The 22,561-nt window shown below is 40.9% G+C and overlaps 1 protein-coding gene across 4 annotated transcripts; it reads right to left on the bottom strand.

The window, feature by feature from the left end:
- Positions 1 to 190: 190 nt before the first annotated feature.
- Positions 191 to 20,221, bottom strand: NMS (neuromedin S). Of its 4 annotated transcripts, none has more exons than XM_032100362.1 (8): positions 20,004 to 20,221; positions 6,260 to 6,315; positions 5,838 to 5,888; positions 4,684 to 4,743; positions 2,285 to 2,320; positions 1,826 to 1,867; positions 831 to 861; positions 228 to 342 (listed from the first exon to the last, which is right to left on the bottom strand). In XM_032100362.1, the coding sequence occupies exons 1-8, from the start codon at positions 20,071 to 20,073 to the stop codon at positions 326 to 328; spliced, it is 363 nt and encodes a 120-aa protein (XP_031956253.1). In that variant the 5' UTR covers positions 20,074 to 20,221; the 3' UTR covers positions 228 to 325. The 4 variants fall into 4 exon arrangements, with proteins under 4 accessions (XP_031956254.1, XP_031956253.1, XP_031956252.1 ...); XM_032100361.1 differs by lacking the exon at positions 20,004 to 20,221 and adding an exon at positions 6,444 to 14,421; XM_032100363.1 differs by lacking the exon at positions 2,285 to 2,320 and having other exon boundaries at positions 191 to 342; positions 20,004 to 20,107.
- Positions 20,222 to 22,561: the final 2,340 nt, after the last annotated feature.

Here is a 22,561-nt window from a genome sequence, read left to right as displayed (position 1 = left end):
TAGTCAAAAGGACAAGCTTATCATTTATGACCATATTAAAGAAGATGTTATAAAATTCACTGTTGGATTTGAAAATTGTTGATATTGAGATCATCGATTTCCTTTGATTACAGCTAGCACCAGGCACTGCTCCACTATAGCCCAAGGAAGCCTGGTATGGGCTTCAATAAAAAAAAGACAACAAAAAGAATTACTGATTGCAAATTTATTACATGGAACAGCAAATTCCAGACAACTGCGTCACATAATAGACAACCAGTGCAATGGGAAGTCTCTTTCCTTTATGTAAACCAAGTCATCGAGTTGGTAAATGAATCCATGAACTTCATATTCCACGGTATTCTGAAATGAATTAACACAGTATCATCTTTTATGTTGAGATGTTGATGTGAATATGACTTAGTACTCAGAGTTCTGTGCATCTGGTTCTTCTCAAAGTTAGAAGTTAAATAGCTTCAGATTCTAATACCAGAAGATTAAGATGCTTGAAAGTTTAGATAAGCACCCAAATCTGTTATTTTTGCTCAAACATGAATCCTCCCTCCTCACACAATTCTCTTTCTACCATGTTGTAACCCTGCTGACCTTCTTTTAGAGTATGGAAACATGACGAAGAAAACCATCCCTTTGTCAAGGGTGTGTACTCTTAAGTCTGTGAGCATGAAAAAACCCCATGTTTCTGTCAAGACAACTCTCAGTGGCCATATGAAATGTGTGTTTCATAGATTGGTACTAGGTTTGTAATGCTTCTCAGGACCTTCTTTCGTCATGAGGATCATCATTAGTGAAAAGGAAGAAGAAATTCGTGATGCTTTTGGCTGCCTACTTACCACTGCCTTCAATAGTTCTTCCATTTCGAGGCTGAAAAATATAATAATTAGATGATTGTAAAGAAGTAATGGATTACAGACCTATAAGCACACCAAAAATACATTCCCATTGTGCAGAGGACTGTATAAGACTGTAGTAAGATTTTCTTTACAGCAACATGTCAAATTACAGGGGACCCATGCAGGGTGGGTTATGCCTTTGAATATGAGAATTTTCATTCAGCCTCTGCCCAAAAACCTAAACATTCTGGCTTTAATTATTCTCATTCAGGGTTTGGGTCTCAATTCATTGGGGTAGTATAGGCACATACCTAAGAAAGAGCATATAAATACCAGCACTGAAAGAACCTGGATGGACACACTTGAAATAACTTGAATTAAACATAAATTACTGCTGAATTGGGACTCTGGTTACCTGACATGACCTACTTTACAATATTTTAAATTTTTTAAAATGTGTTCAAGATATTCCTAAAAATTACTTTGGTGTTAATCAGGGAGTGTCTAAACCAGCACATTGGGTATTAGACCATGTCATAGCTCAGCAAGCCCATGGGTGAAAACCATGACAGAAATGATGATCATTTTGCTTTGGCTTTTCACCGTTACGCAGCGACTTCGCTTCCTGCCAGACCTCTCAAACCAGGTGGACACTCAGCTCAGGCACATGTTTGATCTAATTTATTTAGCATCAGTGAACCTTGACAGTCTCAGAGATACAAGCCACATGGATGATTTGGCTCAAGATAAAACATTTGCAGAGGCGTATCTTCAAACAAAAAAAAGTGTTTAATCCATTAGTACCCCAGATCTCATTATCTTGTCATATTTTAGTCAAACCAGAGCTTTTCGAGCAAATGGCTCCCTAAGCTTTCAAGCAAGGGATATTTGGCCTCTCTTCAAAACAACTGCAGCAAGAATTTGTGAAACAGCTGCTCATCTGTGAACATATAACAACGTTATTGAGAATCTTTAAAATGAAGAGACTCAGATACCCTGAAAAGGAAGAAAGGCCGCCCCAGAGTTCCATGACTGTCCTGTAAAATCAAACACAAACAATGACAAAATACTTTAAACTCAGTTCCATAGATCCGTTGCCAAATTTTACCTTTCTATCAGAATATCGGTAATTTGGGGCCTTTTTCAGCAGCATGCAAACAAGATGTTGATAGTCCCCAATGCCCATTCATCTGGGATGCTGATTAAAAATTAATGCCTAAAGAACATTGTGTCGAGTGTAAATATAATAAATTACCATAATTAAAGATTCACAGGGTTTAGAAGAGATATAAAAGAAAGCTTTACGCATCGGGTATAAGCAGGGTCAGCATAGATCACTTCCCAACCACTGAAAAAAAACAAGGTGACTTTAAAAAAGCAGCAAAAGAAACAAGGAAAGGGACATACTTCCCTAGCCACTGCTACTGCCACTGCTTGTCTTCACATTTACATACCTTCTTTGTAAACTTTGCAGAAGCAATCTGTGATTCCTGCAAGTGGACACTGTAAGTTAATCAAGATGCCGGCATGTTTTGGTTTGTTACAGTGACCCTCTATTACTGATGAGGTTGGTACACTCCATGTGAGAAGAGAGAGAACCTTACACTTATCACCGACTGATGTAAGAACAGCAGCAAACTGATCTTTGTAAAGATTAATGTGGAGTCTTGCCTGGAATGTTACTCTGTTCATTACCATCATTCAACAGGCTTCCCTTGCTGTACAGCAAAGTGCAGCCATGCTCTGGGGGGTGAAGCAGAGCTTAGACTGGAGCTCCACTCCTCAGGCTAGAATTGTACTGATAGCTCTTACCTTGTTAAAATGTGGCTGCTCTTCACCTTTCAGACTGCTCTTGGTTTTAACCCAGGAAAGATTGCTGGGTTTAAGCCTTCCCCTGCACTCTTTATTCTTCAGAAAATTGCTCATTTTTCTACTCAGCCTTACTTCAGGGAATAGAAATGTTCCCCATGACTTTACGTGAGCAGACTAAGTTCAACATGTAACGCAGCCCTGAACCTGCAGCCATGGTTTGGGAGCCCTCCTGCTCAATCAAGGTGCTTTAAAGTATGCAAAGGAGGAGACTACTGCAGAGACAATATGAATGCTACCCTTGTTCTGATATGATTATTACATACCAAGCAAAGACAGAGATTGACTCATGACTTAGCCTGAAGTTTCAACTATCCTAACTAATTTATAACAGGTGAGAGATTACTACGTGGAAGAAATATGGTAAAAACTGAGCTTCCAAACAACTCTAGGATGGAAATTTCAAACACACAGTGAAGTGATTGTGATGTACATGGGTTTAGATAGCTCTTTTTGCTTTCTTTGAAAGCACCATCTACAAGGTTTACCCAAAGATTAGACAATGATGTTAGTCTTAGCTCTCACAAAATATTTTAAATTCCCCGGGTGGGGTTCAAGTCCCATTCAAGCCCAAATTGCCATGGACTTCACCTTTCACAGTGCTGAGGCCTCATTCATTCTCTTGAAACCCCACCTACCTTCTCTATAGAATCTCTGACTCTGACTAAATAATTATTTTTTTATTCACAGAAATATAGGATAATGTAGAAATTTAAGTTCAGCTGCCATTAGTAGGATTTCATAACTTTTTCCTTGGACTCACTACGTACAGACTCATGTTTGTAGTGTATTCTCAAGATTCCTTGTGGGCTAAGAAAGTATAACTTCATGTAATATGAGATTTGATCAGCTGGGTAAAACTTCACATAGTTCTTTTTCCATATTTCACATATTTACTTTATCTGCTGCTTTACTCAGACCACACCTAGAAATCATATTGCAGACATGTAGCTCATATTTTTTGAAAGGCTATTGTATGAGATTCAGCTTCTAATCTTGAGGACACCATTTTTTGCAAAGTTAGTTACTACAACAGTAACCAGGAATAGGACTCTGTTCAAAGTTACCAGATGATTCTGGATGTTCCCTCATTGGCTAAGTCGTGGAAGCATAAGAGTCAATAGTGAACTCAAAAACATTTATTAGACATTCAAGACTGAAATGCTAGAATTTTTTTATACTATCAGCTTCAGTATTGTAGAGTTTTATTACTGCTTCAGGAAAGCATGCTTGGAATTATAATAAGCCAAAGACACTGGCAAGAAGAGATATTGAAGTGCATTTCAAAATACTTTCTATTATTGTCTTGCAGGATCTACTCTTGTTTTGAAACAACAGAGGACTCAGCCTCCACAAGTAAACTGGCTTTTTAGCTTACACCCGGGGGTGAGTGAATTTTCTGGAAAAGGTTGTTAATGAAGTGGTGATAATAAAATAGTGATATAAAGCAGAACTGACACTGAGGTGGGTCTTTATATGACTGCACTAACAAAAAAGAACTATACTCAATAACTCCTCAACTTAATCTCTTTAATCTGAGTCAGAAACACAAAGAAACCCCAAGACCATTTCAAATAGAGTATTAAAATCAGTAAAGCAATTCATACACCTCCATGTTCAGCATGATACAAGGTATGCTATTGATCCAGTGTTATGTATCTTTTAAGCATATTTAACCCAGTGTTATTCAAAACTGAGGGTCAGGTTAAAATACTCTGACTGTAGGTGCATGTTTTGGTTCTTGAGCTCTAAATTGGTGAAAAACAGCAATTTCATATAAATAATTTAAAGTAACTAAGAATTACAAGCAAACTACTAACAAGAAGAAAATATTTTATATACTCTCCTACATCTCTTAAACCATCACACTATTAGATTCTACATTATTGTTTGGAGAGAAATGTCAAAAAGTTGATCGTGGAGTGGTTGCTTTTTAAGTTTAAGAAAGGGGTGCTTTGAAACAAAAGAAACAATGGCCCCTTACCTCATTTTTATGCATGCTGTTGAATATGGAATAACAGAGATCCAAAACAGTGCTGGAGATCTGAAAAAACAAGCAATACTTTAACATATTTACTGGGAGAATGTGGTGTACATGGTTTGATAGAAAACAGGCTTGATTCTGATCCTGAATCAATTTAGATTGAGCACAGTTCACTAAAAACACTCGTAGCAGGGGAAAACTTACTGATGCTATTATGAGCTGAAAAATTAGTCTCTTGTTTGAGGAGAATACGCAGAATACAACAGTTGTCAATACAGTCTGGTGCTATAAAGAGATCTAAATCAACCTCACATTTAAAATACATTTTTCTATGCTAATTGTTCTAGGGATAGCTTTGGTTTGTGGCATGTTTAATCTGTGCTCATTTTCACCTACAAGCATTTCAGTCAATCAATGCTATAATCATTAACCATGAATACTGAAATTACTGTCCCATAGTCATTGCCACAGGACAGGGATTTGCTTATGCATGCAATCACATTAGGTAAGAACTACAGGAAGTGAGGTGTAAGACACCTCAAAAACAGGCTCTGGGAACAGTTTTCTACAAGTCTTGGTTCACAAAACTGTAAGATTTCAGACAGAAAAAAATCAGCACAAAATGTTAAAAATTTCCAAATACTTCCTGATCCTGCAAATATTTTTCTCCCCACTTTGAAAATAACCCTTGGGCTCGATATTAAATGCAGTGTAGCTGATCTTTCACATACTAATTTTTTCTTCTAAAGTGTTTGTAAGCTCTGGGCCAGCAGAAGTGATCTGTGAAAACTTCCCCTTGCTCCCCTCTCCTCTGAGCACCCCAGAAAAAACCCATCCACCCACCAAGCACCGAGCCAGGACCACATAGGACCTTTAACTCCTGCAGAACTGTCCGTCACTTCTTGCTTCAGTGTTAGCTACTACTGGCATGGCAAGAAAGGAAAAACAAACCCGTGCTTTCCTTTAGGTCCGCATTAGCTTCACTGGGAGGAGAGCACATACACCAACAAACCAGCTCTGCTCTCCAGAGCTGCTGGCTCTCTGGCAGAGGCTGTGCCACCTGCAGGCATCGATGCTCCGGGTTATACAGGACAATTAGTATGTCTGGAGGAGAGAGTCTCAGCAGATCAAACACACTACCAGAGTCAAATTACCTGAGGCTGATCCGACATTTCCATCCATTGACTGAAACACAGTGCCAGTTGCTTTAAAAAGTAAAGAATAGACATTAACAGTGAGTCTATCATACCTTCGGACCTGTGTTTTCACTCGGGAAGTCGGGACTGGCTCGTTATTAGCCTGTCCAGCTTTTGCTGACCCAGGTGTCCTATTCTGCACCCGGCTGCACACCACACCCCTGCCCACACCTGTTCCACCTGCCGCTGCGGAGGGCACAGGGCGCCAGCCTCCCTCCTCTCTTTACCATCTCCCCCAGGGTTTTTAATAAGGCATTGCCACTCCGTTGCCGATTTCCTACCTCTTTTCCCTGCCAAAGACGAGTGTCGTTTTCCACCTTCCTCGTCTCTACCCTACCTCTCCACCGCGCATCGCTGTCAGACGACAATGACAGACGTACCTGGTTTTGGGGCAGCTCCACACCGTCCCGGTAGCGCGAGAAAGGCTGCGGGAACCCTGCGGGACGGGACACGGGTGCGTTGGGATGCCGCGGAGCCCAGCCCCGACGGCGCTCCTCTCTCGAGAGGAGCCGACCCTTTCCGCGGGTTCTCCCGCGTTCCCCTGACGCCGGTGCCGGGACGTACCTGAGCCGCGCGGGAGGGCGCAGAGGCAGCAGGCGGCCAGGAGCCAGGGCAGGGCAGGCGGCGCCGAGGGCATGGCGGGCCGGGGATGGACGGATGGGCGAGCGGACGGCTCCTTTATGGGGCCGCGCCGAGCCCCATATGGAGCCGCCGAGCCAATGGGCGCCGGGGCGGTCCCAAGCAGCGCTCCCACTGTCGCTCCCGGTGTCGCTCCCGCTGCCGGACAAGCACTGCCGCCCCCACCGCCCCGCGGCTCGGCACGCCGTGACGAGAAACCCCCACCCCAGCCGTAGGGACCCCGTTCTCCAGCCCCGAGAACTCTCCGTCAAAGCTGCTTTTCTACAAGAGGTGACTGAGAGGAAAGAGTGAGAGATGAAAAGAAGATGCTGTGCATGGTCACATGACGGAGCAACAGAAAATTCTGTTTTGTAGTAGGGCTTGCTGAGTGTTTGGAAATTATTTCTCCTCATGGCAGTTTGGGAAATAAAGTTTGCCTTCTAATTAGAAAGGATGTGAACTTTCATATTGAACAAGTCCTGGCCCATTTTACTACATTTACCTTCACGTGAAATAAGGAAGGCCATCCACCTCTTTGTTCATTTCGCAGTGGGTATGGCTGTAGAAGAGATACAGATCTGCTCTCGACAGAAAGTGAATCTCCTTTCTTCCTGATTTAATCATTGTGTTTGACTATGGAAAACTCTTCCTGGTTTTCTCTGTGCAAGTTGTAAGGGCAATGCTTTCTAATCAGATCACAGACTGAGAAGGGCAGAGCCCTCCCAAACTCTTTTTTTAATAGACTTTGGGCCTGCTGAAGCAAATACATATTCAGTTGTCCAACTTCTAACATAGCGGGGTTGGAACTACATGATCTCTAAGATCCCTTCCAACCCTAACTATTCTATGATTCTATGTACTAGACATGCTTGGGAGGCAACGGCTCCAGTGTGGGATATGAGACATAAAGAGCTGCAGAAGCTATTATTTTCACAGCATCCCACCTCATCTCATAATGTCCCTCAATGGCTGTGCTGCACACTAAAAGGATGACGGTAGGACTGTTCCTAGTGGGAGCATCTCAGAACAGTCAGGGAGGAGACACACCTGCTTTCTCACCAAGAAAAAGGGAGCCAGACTTCATCGACTTTGTCAGCTACACAGCTGTGTGTCCTGAACATGTAAAGAGGCACTGGAGCAGCCGAGTGACCCCAACAGTGTTAGTTCACCCTTTGTTCCTTCCCCTGGGAGATACAGCTGTCTTCGCCTCATCACAGCCTTTTGGGGGCAATAATCTGAGTAGGGAGATGTCAGGAGAGGTCAGACATTGCTGGAGTAGACACTCAGCTGTCAGATTCACACTGTCTTAAGTGGAAATGGGAGTTTCAAGACAGGATAGAATTCAAAGAGATTAGTCCCTCTGACTGTATAATTAGTGGGAGCTAAAGCAGATTGCATCAAGTTTTGTGATGATAGTTTCTCACAGCAAATCCTCCCAGGCTTTCATTAACAAGAAGATGCAGGGTTCCAGGAAGCCCATAGCTCCTATTTGCAGTGGTCCTGCTTTCTACCCAAGCCCATGAAATCCTGGAGTGAAAGGACTGTCTGTGTTTGTTAAATTCGCTCATAAAAGGAGGATGGTGTTTAATTTTTGATAGCAGCAAGAAGCAGGTTTGTGTTTGGTGTAATTTATTTAAGCCAGTGTAGTCACAGAAATGTGAAAGCAGAGCCCCACTAAGTGTGAGCTGGGCTCATCACAGGCAGACAGTAAAATGAGAGAAGGTAAAGATACTCTGAAGGATTACACATTTTCATATTAACTATCTTCTTTCTGTCTTTCAACACTTTAACCAAACTTAAAATTATTTTTCACCAACAGTTTTTCTCTTGCCATGCTTATCACAGATCTTGCATCCAAATCACTCCCATGCTGCAGACTCACGGGATTTTGGAGAGCCATTAAAGATTCACTATTTGTTATTATTTTTTTAATGTTAACATATGAGATACCAACCCTTTTAAATCCTAATAACTTGCTATCTTTTTACAAAAGAATACTTATAAATTATTACCAGATTGCTAGTGATAGTTCACTGTAATGGGATGTGGTTCTCTGGCTTTCCCTATCTGAGTAGAAAAGCACAGTCTTCTGCCTTCTTCCTCAGGTCACCCATTACCTGCCTAAATTCCCACTTCTTTCTCACACAGCCTGCTATATAGTAGCCTCTTTCAACACATCTGAGTTTAGGAGTGGGATTTTTTTTGTAACAGCATAGGAAAAGTGGCATGTGATCATGCTGGGTGAGTAAAATCTACTTCTACCTTTCATAAAATACTGGATGCTACCTGAACCTTTCCTTCCTCCTTCTCATGCACAATAAACCATCTGCTGCTTTATTTCACCCTTTACCATGGAGTGCCCTAAGTGTACTCTGTGTCTTCTTTCAGCAAATTTTGCCTACAGTGAAGCCTATGGAGCTATTCATTTGCATCAAGTGAGGCGTAATACTTAGAGATGAGATAAAAATTTACTCATTCAAACTCCACTAAAAAAAATCACAACTTATCTCCTAGCTGAAAATAGTATTTTATCACAGCTGTGCAGTATGAGAGAAGAATGGGGAAAGTGTTGAGAACTAAAATTTCAAATACATGAGGGTGTTTTATAATGAACACACTCAGCTTCCTAAAATCAGAACTTTCTTTGTTGCTGGATGTTTCATTTCAAAGGTGTTAGCTAAGGTGCAGCTCTGCCAATGGATATATCAACACCAAGCCACATTAATGAGCCACACTTTTACTGGATAAATAAAATTACTGCTTTAAGTTCCTGGGCTCTCTGCACAAAGAGAGAAAATTAGGGTGACTTTCAGTGCCCACAGTGATTCACAAGTGAGTTTAAAATGAAGCTTTAGTAGGGAGTTGATGAGAAACAAGAGGATTTTTTTTTTATTGTGAGTAAGGAGGCTTGGCATATATTTAGCAACAGCAATATCACCCATAATTTTAGACTAAAACATGCTGTGATTGATAAATGAATAAGAAGAAAATTTGGTGTCAATGGGCAAAACAGATGAAGGGCTGGTTTCCTTTTTGTAAGTGATTTCTGCAATGAAATCAGTAGTTATTGCAGACAGCAAGGACAGAGTCTGCAAAATGTCACCATCGAGCAGTTCCCGAGTGCGTCCCAACCGGCTGCTTCTGCTTGCTCATGCCTCTCCCCCTCCGCAGCTCAGCAGCACTTCCTACAAAGCCTTATCCTGCTCTGAGGGCTTTCAATACCTCAGCCACGACCTGTTTGGAAAGATGAGGAAAGCTGCAGAAAATGGAGAGGATTTATGAGGCAAACCTGTCACAGAGCCTGCAGACATCTCCCACTGTTCCTATTACATATAACAGTGCCTACTTACGTTGAATACAAGGCTGTGTTTGATGTGGTTTTAGTTAACATTTGTTTACCTTTCCAGCACAAACAAGTGGTCCAAACAGTGGGAGCTTGTTTCATTTTTGTTTTCACATGGGCTCCACTGGGCACTCAGAGCTGTGTGCCCCAACTTTGCTTTACTAGCACATATCACACTTTTGTAAAACTGGTATCTGCTATAGGTGCTGATTTGGTTGTCAGAATGTCAAGTAAGTACACAATAGTCAGTCTTATGCTTCTGCTTGTGGTTGGGTTGCTATACCTTACAGCTATAAAGCCGTGGTCTTAAAGTTGAGTAGGCCAGCAAGTAAATGTTTCAAGGGGATCAGTTAAAAGCATGTCCCACAGGGCAGGAGTTCAAAGACAAGAACTAACCAAGAGCATCAAAATGGAGGACAGATGCTAGTGGTGAGGTTAGGAAACTAGACCAGGAATCTAAATATTTGCATTCTTTTGGATAGTTTCTTGGCTAATTTTTGGAGAAATGTGATTTTATGTCTGCTACATTCAGCTCCTCTGAAATGGAGCAATTTGTACCTATCATGTTGTGCCGTATGGAAAGAGTGCTGTAGCAATGGGAAGTATTTGGCTACAGTGGGATAAAGGATCAGTATAATTTCTAGATTTTGAGACATTTGAAAAGATCTTTAACCTGGAGCTCTGACTTGGCTTAATTTTATTTGGTGTTGCCCCAGCTGGACAGGGAAGCAGTATGCTCTTCTGCTCAGGCAACTGGTGGGATAACTCAATCAATATCTGCAATTGAGCTTTCATCAAGGATTTGTCCAGAATGATTAATTCCTGGCATCTTAGCCCTGCCATAAATTTCCAGGTGGCCTCTGAGTCAAATGCTGGAGTGGCTGACACATACTTCACAGCACCAGCTGAACAAATTTGATTTTAATAGTTGAATTATAATGCTGACACTGATTCATCCATGCCTCCTAAATCTAAATGACTTCATTTGTATCTTTAATTTTCTTTGAGTATAGCTATATGTAAATCATAATTTTGTGTTTATAGAGGGATCACCACAGTCTATGGACACCTTACACTGATTACTAGAGTAAAGGACTGAACATATGTATCATTCATCTCAGATTTCTGGCAAATACCCAAATCCTACATATCCATTACTATATGAGAAGAGAGTAGCTGAAAATAAATGTTTGTCTCACCAAGAACTGACTACAGGGAGAGCCAGTCCCAGACCATTTTTACTACCTGACTATGTTTCCTCAAAGATCACTCACTCTAAACCCACCAGCCAGAGAGAAGAAATCACCAGACTGTGTTACTCTATTTCAGTATCATATGACCCATCCACCCTGTACTAGTGATATGACCCATCATCTGCCTGACTTTAACATGATACACAAAAACCAACCCATCTGGGAAGCTGAGTGCTTAAATAACTGGAGCTCAAGCCTCTGGACACTCCAACTTACATGTCAGTTATTGAATGAGGAGCAAAGAGTTTAACCCAAAGCTCTGCTCCCTTAGCCATACTTATCAACAGTTAATCCTGTCAGACATCTGAGTTGAGGGCCATTCAAAATGAGTAAGTACTCAAACACTGTCACTTACACTTATTGCTGAAAATACCTGTGTTTTTCTTAAGTAACTTGACTTACTTAATATGAAAGCAATTCATTTTTCTCATTCTCTTTCAAGTCAGCTATATCTTTACAGAGTATTGCTGGTATTGAAAATGAAGTGATTGCTTCTTTTACACATTAAATGTCATTTGTATGAACTGTTGTATGCCTTCTGACTTAAGATGTAAAACTTAAGCTAATTTTTATGCTGTCCTTTGGCCAAAACGGTTATGCCTTGACACTCATTGGCCTCAGTATTTTTTAAATCTCATTAGATTATATCACTCCACAAAAGCTCTACTATATCAAAAAGCAAAACTTTTCAGTTGTTAGAGGATTTTATTGGCCTCAAAATATTGGAATTGCAAGTTTCATGGAAATGCACTTCTGGGTCTAGCAGTCAGACCAGACTGTAAACCAACAATAAACAAAGAACCACTAATACTAATCCTACTGCTTAGATTAGGGTCCAAACCTGTCTGTCAGTAGTGATGTGTTGTCCATAGCCTCTATTGAGAATTGCGTCTCATCCTCAGAAGCTGTTTCTCTCCCCACCTGAGTCCTAAAGCCCTTTGTGCCCAGAACACATACATCTTTCCTCTATGGCAAAAGATCTGCCTGGTCTGCCTGCAAGCAGCTGTCCAGAAGAATCACAGGCAAACAAAAGGCAGGTTTTCCTTTGAAGAAACCATTTTACAGTTGAATGTCTTTTAAAAGCTTTTAATCTCCTTCTCCAATAAATTTGAATGAGATTTTTTGTTATCCTTTCCCAAAGGTCTGTTTGCAGAAGCATGGTGGTATTTATTATAGATACAGAATTAATTTGTATCCATTAACACCCAATTTACACATTATCTTCTTGATTTTAGTTGCTCCATGTAGGCCAAACCTTGAATTAAGAAAGCTCTCCCTGCCTGGGGAAGGACTCCATGAATGAGCCCTTCTGCTCACTTGATCTCTGCTCTGGGAACTGTGTTGCTCAGCCCTTTCCAGGCCCAACGGGGGCTAAAGTTCCAGTCCAAGATCTAGACACACCATTAGACAGAAATGCATAGAAAAAGACCTCCCATAATATGATGCACCAGCTAGACAAGACAAATGAGGGAGAATGATAGTGTGGTGGCAGGAATACAGACGTTTTGGGAGTTCCTATCCTCCATCTGTATTTACTTTCTCTTCTTAGTAAGTATTTCTTTACAGCAAAATATTGGGGGGGGGGGGGGAATGCTTTTGTGGACCACCCTTCACAAAATAGCTTAGTAAGACAGGAAGCTGATTGTCAACAAGCACGAGTGGAACACCAGAAACTGAGAAGATGCTTGCCCAAACAGGTGCTGCTTATAGATGAAGACCATCACCAGGGTTTAACAGGAACCAGGATATTGGAGTCTGTTGAAATAGACTGAGCTTCAAAAGATGTGCAAAAGATGGACCAAAATTTCCAACAGAGGGTAGTGCCCTGGTGATGGTAACAGAGCAGGGTTTGACAGTGACGGGGGCCTTGCTCAGCACTGGCACTGCAGCACCCATGTGGATTGGGGGACACAGCTGGCACCCAGTAGGGATGACCCAGTGGATGTAGTGCAGATCGTGCACCTGTGGCCCAACAGGTCTCACTTGGTGGCATGAGGGTTCAGGGAGTGTTGGGAGCAGTGGGGGATCACACACAGCCAGAGCACACACATCCCCCAAAGGAGAAGTAGGCAGGAGTGGAGCCCATTACCCTGGAGACAGCGGTGGGCATTTGTCCCTCCCTGTGCAGAATTTGAGCATTTGGAGATTAGTTATACAAGGGTGTTTAAAAATTTCCAGTTCAGTAACAGTTTGTGAGTGTCTAATGTTGAGATTTATCTCCTGGTATAGCTCTTGAATATATTTTTCACCAGTTGCTGACCAATTATGTGCTGTTAATAATTCAATAAACTACTTCAGTCTTGAGTTGGTTTAAGCTATGAGCAGTTTTTCCCTGGGATAATTATGCACCTGAATGTCCCTCAATGCTAGCAACATCGTGCACAAAATGCAGTAAGGCCAGCTTGCTTTTCCCCTTCATAACAACACATCTTGACAATGCATCGTCTGTCCTAAATGGCAACTGCTGCACTATCTGCTGGCTCTGAAGGCTCCAAGATAAAGAAGGAATTACTCCAAAGCCAAAGAAGAAGGGGAAAAATTTGAGAGAATTTGAAGGAAATAATGACCAAAGAACAGAGCGGAGAGCTTATCCACAGGGAAAACTACTTTCTGACTCAGCAGAGGACTACTCTATCCCTCATGTTTTGTCAAATGCAGTCCCTGCCTGTCTCAGCCCTACTACAGAAAAATGTGGAGGCTGGAGCCTCTGTAGCATGTAAGTGGAGAAGACAGACTTTTCTCTGCAGTATAATTTGCTGTAAGGCACCCCACTTAAAAGTGAGCAGAGAGCTTAGGGTTTTACCTGGAAAGACTTAATTGTTAAAGATGAAGGAAAAGCCAAAACAGGCAGCCACATCAATGGTTATATCAGGTACCTTTCTTCTAAGTACATGTCACTGAGGAGAGGTTTAGCAGAGATGACACATTGGGACCACATCTCATAATTTGTTAATATAAAAAGATACAGTGCACTAACTGGCAAATCCTGTCTATTTTATCACTGCAAACCTCAGAGATTTATGATGGCCAGAGGTATGTGCTTATCATGAAGTCACATGAAACTGGAGATCATGTAATGTTTATTTAGCTGGATGAATAGTCCTGAGACAGGAGAATTAACTGCATACAATTTCAATTTTCTTTTTCTTTCTGTTGACAGAGTTAACATATTCCCAGCTGGCAACAGAGTGTCTGAAGAAGATAGTGTTTAATGGGATAGTGAAGAATGATGTAAAGTCAAAATCAATTCATCTATGATGAAATACAGTAAGATAAATGAGTACAACATTAAAGAAGCCAATAAAGACCTTGATAAAGCTTCATGAGGCATAATAAAGTTACAGAAACAATTTCTAGAGAGTGTATTGGATATATTTCCAAAACCCAAGCTATCATTTGAAAAATATTTTTAAATGTCCTCTGTTCTACATGAGAAACATATTTGTGTATCCAATTTCTGTTGGTTTTACATTAAAAGAAATACACATTCACTTCAGAGCGTAGCCTGGCAGGTTCTAGCAATTTGCAGAGTTTTTGGCATAAAACAGTGATGCTGCTGCAGTTCCTGGTCTGCCTGCAACTCTGAAAGGCAGTCTTGAGGTAACTTCTATATCAAACTACCATTATCAAGCATTGTTTTAAAGCAGTGTTATTTTTGCCATGGAATCAATAACATGCTTCACTTATCCAGTTGTAAAATGCTAGTGAAGAAAAGAGATTTTTCCTGTGTGAAGGAGTTGGATAAGATGAAATCTGTGTGCAATGGCTTAAGGATAACCTCATAATGATGCCTTTTCTTGGTCTTAAAATTAAGAATCAAACATGGTTAGAAGGGAAAAAGGGGTTTTACTTCAGTATTTATTTTAAGGATCCTTAGGTGCACCACATCCAGGTGGAATGTGTTGAAACGCACACTGCAATGCCCACACCCGATAGATCAGGTATAACATTATAGGTTTTACTAATTAGCATATCTATCAAAGATTCCCCAATGAGAGGCTCAAGTGAGCCCTTCTCCTCAAGGAACCTTCCCCTGGATGGTTCTACCTTAGTTTAAAAAATGTGTTCTGGAGAGGACCTTGGTGTCTGGGGCTTTTTGATCTTTAACTATGAGGCTTCTAAGATGTTTGGTCTCCTAGCTTAACAAAATAAGTCTAAGAATGTAGGCTAAAAAACACTAAGAATACAAAAAGCTATAAAAAGGTATATAAAAGGGGTATAAAAGAAAAGGCAAAAAATCATCATGGCATCAATAATGACTACAGTGTGATAATTAAAAAAAAAAAAAAGGAAAAATCAAGCAGGGCTCCCTGCCTTCTGTTTGGAGAAAACATAGCCAAAATTAATTTTCCTGTTCTAACTCCAGCAATATCAAGAGAACAGCAGAAGCTGATATGACCCATCCCTGGATGTGTTTAAAAAAAGACTGGATATGGCACTCGATGCCATGATCTAGTTGAGGTGCTAGGGCATGGGTTGGACTCAATCATCTTGAAGGTCTCTTCCAACCCAGACATTCTGTGAATTCTGTGAACTTCTGTAACAGGAGCGCATTTAGACAACAACAGAGCAAGACACAATGTGGCACCACGAGTTACCCAAGAGAATGAGGCTCAGTGTGTTGCTGTTGTTTATCGTTCCTGAAGGAGAAAATAATCTGCCCTCTTTGCAGCGGCTGGATCAATGAGTCACTGCTTAGTGACACAGTTTCCTTAATGAAGTGAGTGCTCAACAAAGATGTGTAAATTAGGGAATAAGGATGTCGCAGCAAAGTACATGCTAACTGCTCTGGTAGGGTTTTTTTCAAACCAGGAAAGCCCACTAGTTAAATGATGCAAAATATAAAAGGACAAAATCTCTAGAGGGAATTGGTAAGTGGATGGATGGATGGATGGATGGCAGCCTCCTTCTTTTCTGGGGATACAACTTAAAAGAAAGACAGTGTTGCTGTGGAAATATGCCTGCCTAAGTGGTGTGATGCTTCCAAATGCAGGGCTGGGGTGTTCCTTATACTAAAAAAGAAATAGTTGTAATTCTCAAAGATTATTGTGAGCAGAGCCTGAAGGTGAACAGAGGATCTAGTGCCTGACAGCAAGAGCTGACAGCCTAAGAAAGGGAAAGGTTTGGCTCCAAATGGTCAAAAAAGATTGTATTTAGTAAGAATTTATGCTGCAATATGGTAAGAGAGGAATGCTTAATACAGCTGATATAGGCTACCCACAATATTTTTAAAAGAGCTGAGAAAGAGTCTGTAGGATCTGTGCTACAAGATGGTATCTTGAACCACTAAAAAAATGTACTTTTAATCATAACACTTGGTTCATACTTGAAAACAACATCTTGGCTTGGCTTACTCTTTTTTTATTTCGTTTCATTATTTTGAGCTCAGATGTAGATTTTGCAATTTAGAGCAACATCACTTGAAAAAACACATAATGATACTTTCATAAACACTACAGTGATGGATATAAAGCATTAAACAATGACTTTTCTTTTCTAGAAGTATAAAGCTGGCACCTTCAATATTGCCTTTTATCAAATACCAATTGCAATAGCAACAGGTGACTTATTCATTTAACTATGCTTTGTAACTGAGTATCTTATAATACTTTTCAGAGATCATCTGTGAATATGAATTTCATCTTGTTAACCTTCTTTCATTTAAGTTGAATGCATAGAAAGAAGATGTAAAATCATTCTCCCTCTTTTTAGGTGAATAAATTCTGGAGATAAAATCTAATGCTTTTCATGGTTGATCTATCATGGCTGGTCCTGACATAAGGTTTGATGCATGGCTGGCGGTCACAATTCCAAAACATCAACTGCTCTTTGGGTGAACTGAATAAATTGAGAGGCTAGTTGGTGACCATCAGTTATACTTCGGGAGATCTCAAAGCTTTACATTAAATGTTGAAATCATCTTATATTCTCAAGCCTTTTCCTTGTAGTGAGGCTGAAAGCAGTGTCACTAAAACTTGCCATATTTACCCTACCCGTCATATTTTCAGGGATCTTTTTGGTGGTGGTTGCCATAACTGGTTAAATTACACCTATTTTAGAAGTGGGCATTTTCAAATAGACAATCTCCTATGTGTTCTCACCTTAGTGAGAACAAGATTTTATTGTTGCAGCCCAAGACGGGCTGTGCTCTAATATCTTCAGAAACATTGAGTTGAAGGAAATAAAATTTGCCACAGAGAATCAAGGTAAAGCTAGATCTTGATGTCTCTGTTTTTCAAGGGCAAGAAACTTCAACGTAAGTTTCAGTGACTGAAGAATTCATCTCACCTCAGTGTTACAACTCCAAAGGCCTGTTCTTCAAAACAATCCAACTACTTCCTCTTAATTTTTCCTACCATCCCTATTTCTGTCTATGTGGTGACTGGGGAAATTCCTTGTCCCTTTTTTTGTTTTTTTATATTGTAGCATGTGAACATGCATGGTAAGTTAAGGACATATGGTAACATAGTTAACAGCTCATATTCAGGAAGGCAGCAAAAAAATCCCCTAAAAACACAAAGAATTTGTGTTTCTCTTCTTTTGGGGGGTGAGGGGATTTTTTTTGTTGTTTTTTGTTTGTTTTAAAGAGTCAAGGAAACTATGGAGTAGGCATCAGATTTTGTAAAATGATGGGTTCTTAATTTCCATTGGAAACAGTCACATATAAATAACTCCAAAATTATTATTGGATGAGGACCATGCCCCCAGAGGACCACACTCTGAGGTATGGCACAGGGGCCACACTGTGCAGGAGGACGTGGGCCCTCCCTGGGGAGTCACTCCCTGTGGCCAGAGCACAGTCTGCATTTGCAGTGCCTTGGTCAGGAGGATGTGCCAACAGAGGTGAAGTCCCACCTCTCACCCACTTGCCCTCCCAAGTCTGGATTGTAGCACAATGCCTGTCATTTTAGGATAACTCTTTTAGACTTACATTTCCTTGAATTTCTGGCACAAACATTTTTTTCTTGCCTTCACAAGAGTGGTGTGATTCCTAATTAATTATTCAACTATAAGGATATGGGAAACAAATGTTCAAATTCCTCCTGATAGATACCACATCTGCCACCTCCCAAGAGCCAGCCCTAAACAGCAAGTTATAAATTATTTGAAGCACTCAGTGTCCCTGTGAAGGCTGTTCCACTTAACGTAAAATATTCTAATCCTACATACATTCATTAGCAAATGGGACCCAGGTTCTCTGCCTGCCCCCTCTTTTCTTTTTTAATCTCATCCCCCCATGACCCAAGTCACCCCTCAGCCTCCTTCAGGTGTTTCTGCTTACCCCAAAACTGGTCAGTTTTCTCATGTGGAGATAATCAAGCAGAAGACAACAGCTCTCCCAACCCTTGCTACAGCAGTACTACTGGTATCAGATATGTCAGGAATTGTGTCTTCTGCTTAGCATGCTGTCCTTAGGTGTTTTTTCCAATATTTTAGAGTGTAATCTCAAACACTGGTAAAGAGAAGTATTGGTTCAGAGCAGCACAGCTGCCTCCACTCAATAATCCTTTTTGAAATGCAGTGACAAAAAAAACCTCCACCTGAAATCTGCCTTACTTCTTACTGAGCCTAGAGCAGCTCTGGTGCTCTTTATTTGTGCAATGCCAATCTTGCAGCTCCTCTTGAGGTAAGGCACAGCACTGGCAGGTGCACGGGCACCTGCAGTTTGTCCTCACTGGAGCCTAAGTCACAGATGCAACCGTGAGCGCCATACCTGCAGGGTCACAGCAACTTTGTCACCTGGGAGTAGCCTGGAAATAACTTGTCCCTTGGGGAATGCAACAGGTGAATTTAAGACTCAGCTGCTTGCCAGTTTGACTCTGCCAGCCATAGAGCAAAATGAAAGTTGGTGAATCCAGCTGTCTGATTTGAGCTGTGGGGAGAGCGGAGGGTTAAAAGAAGGTAGCAGGTCGCTTTGCAATACACTAACTTGTTTTGAACACTAAGTGGTTCAGTCAATTGTCTTAATTTCTCTACTTTGGGAAACACCCATAACTGGGACTTAAAATTCAATTGTTATTTCTGATTTTTATTTAAAGAATTGACTTACCTTGCTACATTGACATGATAGTTTGCTGATTGGCTGCACTCATTTTATGACCTATATAATTAATTTTGAATTATTAGGTTCAATTTTAATTGAAATTGGTTTGATAATTAAATGTAGTTCTTAGCTACTCTAGTCCAGCATCTAGCAGCATGTTTCGTTCTTTGCTATTAATAAACTTCACAAAGCTGTTTTCCCTTTTCAAACTACCAGCTCAGACTAAATGTCTGAAGAATATAAGATAAATTAGATGGTTCAGCTAATGACCTACTTACCTCAATCTAAACTTTTTGTCTCCTTCTCAAAGGGCAATCAAATTGTGTAATGATATGCAAAGATTTAAGAATTCCAAGGCACTCGTCATCAAGGTAAAACTTGCCTCTAACCCAAAATAAAAAGTTAACTTAATCTTCAAATGAACACATCTCATTTGCTGCTTATGGATTTGATTATACTCCTACTACAGGCAGTATGTTTTTGCTACAGATATCAGCCCTAAGTCCCCCCAGTCCCTCCACACACCTCAATCTTTCCTATGAAAGAGCTGTTTTTGACATGCACTTTATTCTTTGTCAAAGTTATTTTATATTTTAAAAAATCCAGGAAACACATGCTACTTTATGTATGATATTTATGCCATATTAGTAAATCCTGCATCTGTGTGAGGCTGTATCTCCCTGCATTCTTTGGCCTGCCTTTTTTTTTTTATTTCTACAGTGTCTCTTAATAATGTAGAGGCCACAAAGTATATTATATGTTGTATCTTGTATCAACACAAACCACATTTAAATAAGTTCCCTTAAGTTCCAGAAAGAGACAGAATCTGGTGACGAAGATCACACTCTAATAAATGTGTTACATACCAAAGGTGCCATGTCTGATCTGCAAATCAAGGTACTTGTACCCAAGACATCTCCTTTGGTGATCAGTCATGCTTCAGAAATGCAGTCATGAAACAAATAGATGATTTCACTAATAATGGCAGTGCACTAGGAAAAGCACGTCTTCCTACTGATTTAAATAAGATTTAAATCTTCGCAAGTACTTGATGCTGAGCAGGTGACTTGTCTTAAGGTCAGCTCTTATGGAAACAAAGCCTGACTCAAAAGGGCTACCAAGACTAATCCTAGTAATTGGCATTGGATTTAAACCTGAAATAACTGCAAAGAGCAAAAAATAAACATAGCATAAGTTTAACAATATGGGCAAGCCCAGGCTTCTGCTGAATAGGATGAGCTTGGAAGGTCAAGGAAAATAAAGGTTCTTTCAGTGTGATTAGGCTGGATGTGCTCAAATGCAAACTGCACTATGGATGATTGCTTACCTTGTCCAAGACAGAGGCTCATTTAAACATTTTGGTATGCTTAAATGCTATTTAGAATTAACTTATACCAAGGGCAGTCATGACAGCCTGCCACTGACAGATAACTTCTTAAAATGCTTGTATGAGCTATACCTGGTCTTCCCTGAGTGGCCAACCTGCAAATGTGGATCTTTTGTAAGACTGTTCCAGGAGAAATGTCAAACCCGGAATAAAGATATACAAGAGTTATTAGGACATACACCCCTTTTTTTAGTGGCATAAACATTAAACATGTTATAAAGATCAATTTTTTACATTTAGGCCCATGTCTTTACAGAAAAAATGGGTACATCACTTCCATTGGCTTTAGCATCATATATCTGGGAAAAACACTCTAGAATATCCCAGAGAGAGCAGGGTGACTTTTCACCAGCTCACTTATCCTTTACATCTCTTTGGCAATGTAAAAATTCTCTAGTATTAAAAAGAACCTAGACTCACACATCAATTTTGCTGCCTATTTGAAATGCTAAACTCCACTACAATTTAGCATTATTAGTAGCAAGAATCCTGTTGGCCTGAAGTAGCAACTATATAATCCAACAGTACAGTTGCCTATGCAACACATTCTTCAACTTCATCAGACACTTTCAGGCCTGATTACTGACAACAAAGCTTATTGACTGTGCTTAATTTGGAAAATTGGTCTCTTTTGTACTGGATTAATTATTATACATGTCAGTAACAACATACTTGAAAGGTTAAAGTTCCTAAATTGAGCCTGATAATCTGGCAGGAATTGGTTCCACAGCTGGAGACTGCTTATTAATAAATCTGTGTGTAGCTGAAACGGTAGTCAGCACTGAAACCTGAAGAAAGGAGTAGCTTTCTAGCCTGTGCAAGACTCAGACTGGTGACAGCCACAGATTTCCAACGTGCTTTGCCAACAAGGTAACTGTCACAATCATCATTTCTACTTCACAGGTAGAGAGGAAGGCATGCACAAGAATGTGGTGTCCCAAGGTGCTGATACAAACAAACATAGAGTCAGTCAGAGAATTGGTTTTCTGATTACTGGCTTTTGGCCACTGGTTCCCAGTGAGATCTGTGTTTCCGCTGCTTCACTGGAGACCAGCAGCCATCAGCTGAGCATATAATTGCTAACGCATTTGCATTACCCTGTTCTGCTCCATAGGTTGGCCATGGTATCTGTACCAGTGACAGAATCCTTGGACTTCCTTGGTCAGGCTTCAGCAAAGTGCACCACGGTAGTCAAGTCTGAAAAGACATGGATCAGAGGGGCTAAATCCTCCTCTAACAGGGAGGAGTGCCCTGTAAGACTGCAATATGTCCTCAAGAGGACCTGTTTAAATAGATGTTAAGAAGATCACCATCACCGGGTTTTCATGGGGTTTGTGTGTATCAGAGTCCTCAAGGTGAGCATTTTGCTTGTCCACTGTGAGCATGTTTCTTGTCCAGTGAGCTGAGCACTGAGTGTACAGCTGTGTGCAGTGACTGTGTGCACTATGCAGTGCCTTTGGGGGAAAAGGAGCCTGGGCTTAGCTAAAGGCTGTGGACAGCAGCATTCAGACAACACCCGCCTTCACACTACAGCTGTTTCTCACAGTGGTTTAGGGCAGTGTTCCTCTTCTCCTGGAGCCTACACCCGCCCTGTGTCTACCGTGTCAGGGTGAGGCGTTGGGCAATGCCTGGCTCTGCCAGCTGCTTTTACATTTTTTTTTCATTCCTGCCTGGCCAAGGGCAACTTTCCTGCCTGATGGTGGGCCTCAGACAATTGAAGAAATAGTAAGAAGTGTTTGGAGAAACATCAGGGAGGAAGAGTCACATGGAAAGGGACTCTTCATCTCTACAACTCCCTAACAGGAAGCTGTAGCCGAGCAACGATCGATTTCATCTCCTAAGTACAAGTGATGGGGCCAGAGGAAACAGGCTCAAATTGCACCAGAGGAGATCTAGGTCAGGTTTTTGGGAAAATTTCTTTGTGGAAAGGGTTGTCAAACATGGGTGCAGACTGCCCAGGGCAGCGGTGCAATCACCTTCCCACAGCACCCATATGGATGTGACCCTCGGGGACACGGTTTAGTGGTGGCCTTGGCA

This window comes from Corvus moneduloides, chromosome 2, assembly GCF_009650955.1.
Source record: "Corvus moneduloides isolate bCorMon1 chromosome 2, bCorMon1.pri, whole genome shotgun sequence".
Taxonomy (NCBI): Eukaryota; Metazoa; Chordata; class Aves; order Passeriformes; family Corvidae; genus Corvus; species Corvus moneduloides.
Note: the sequence above shows the minus strand (reverse complement) of the source record. Positions and strands in the feature narration are given on the sequence as shown.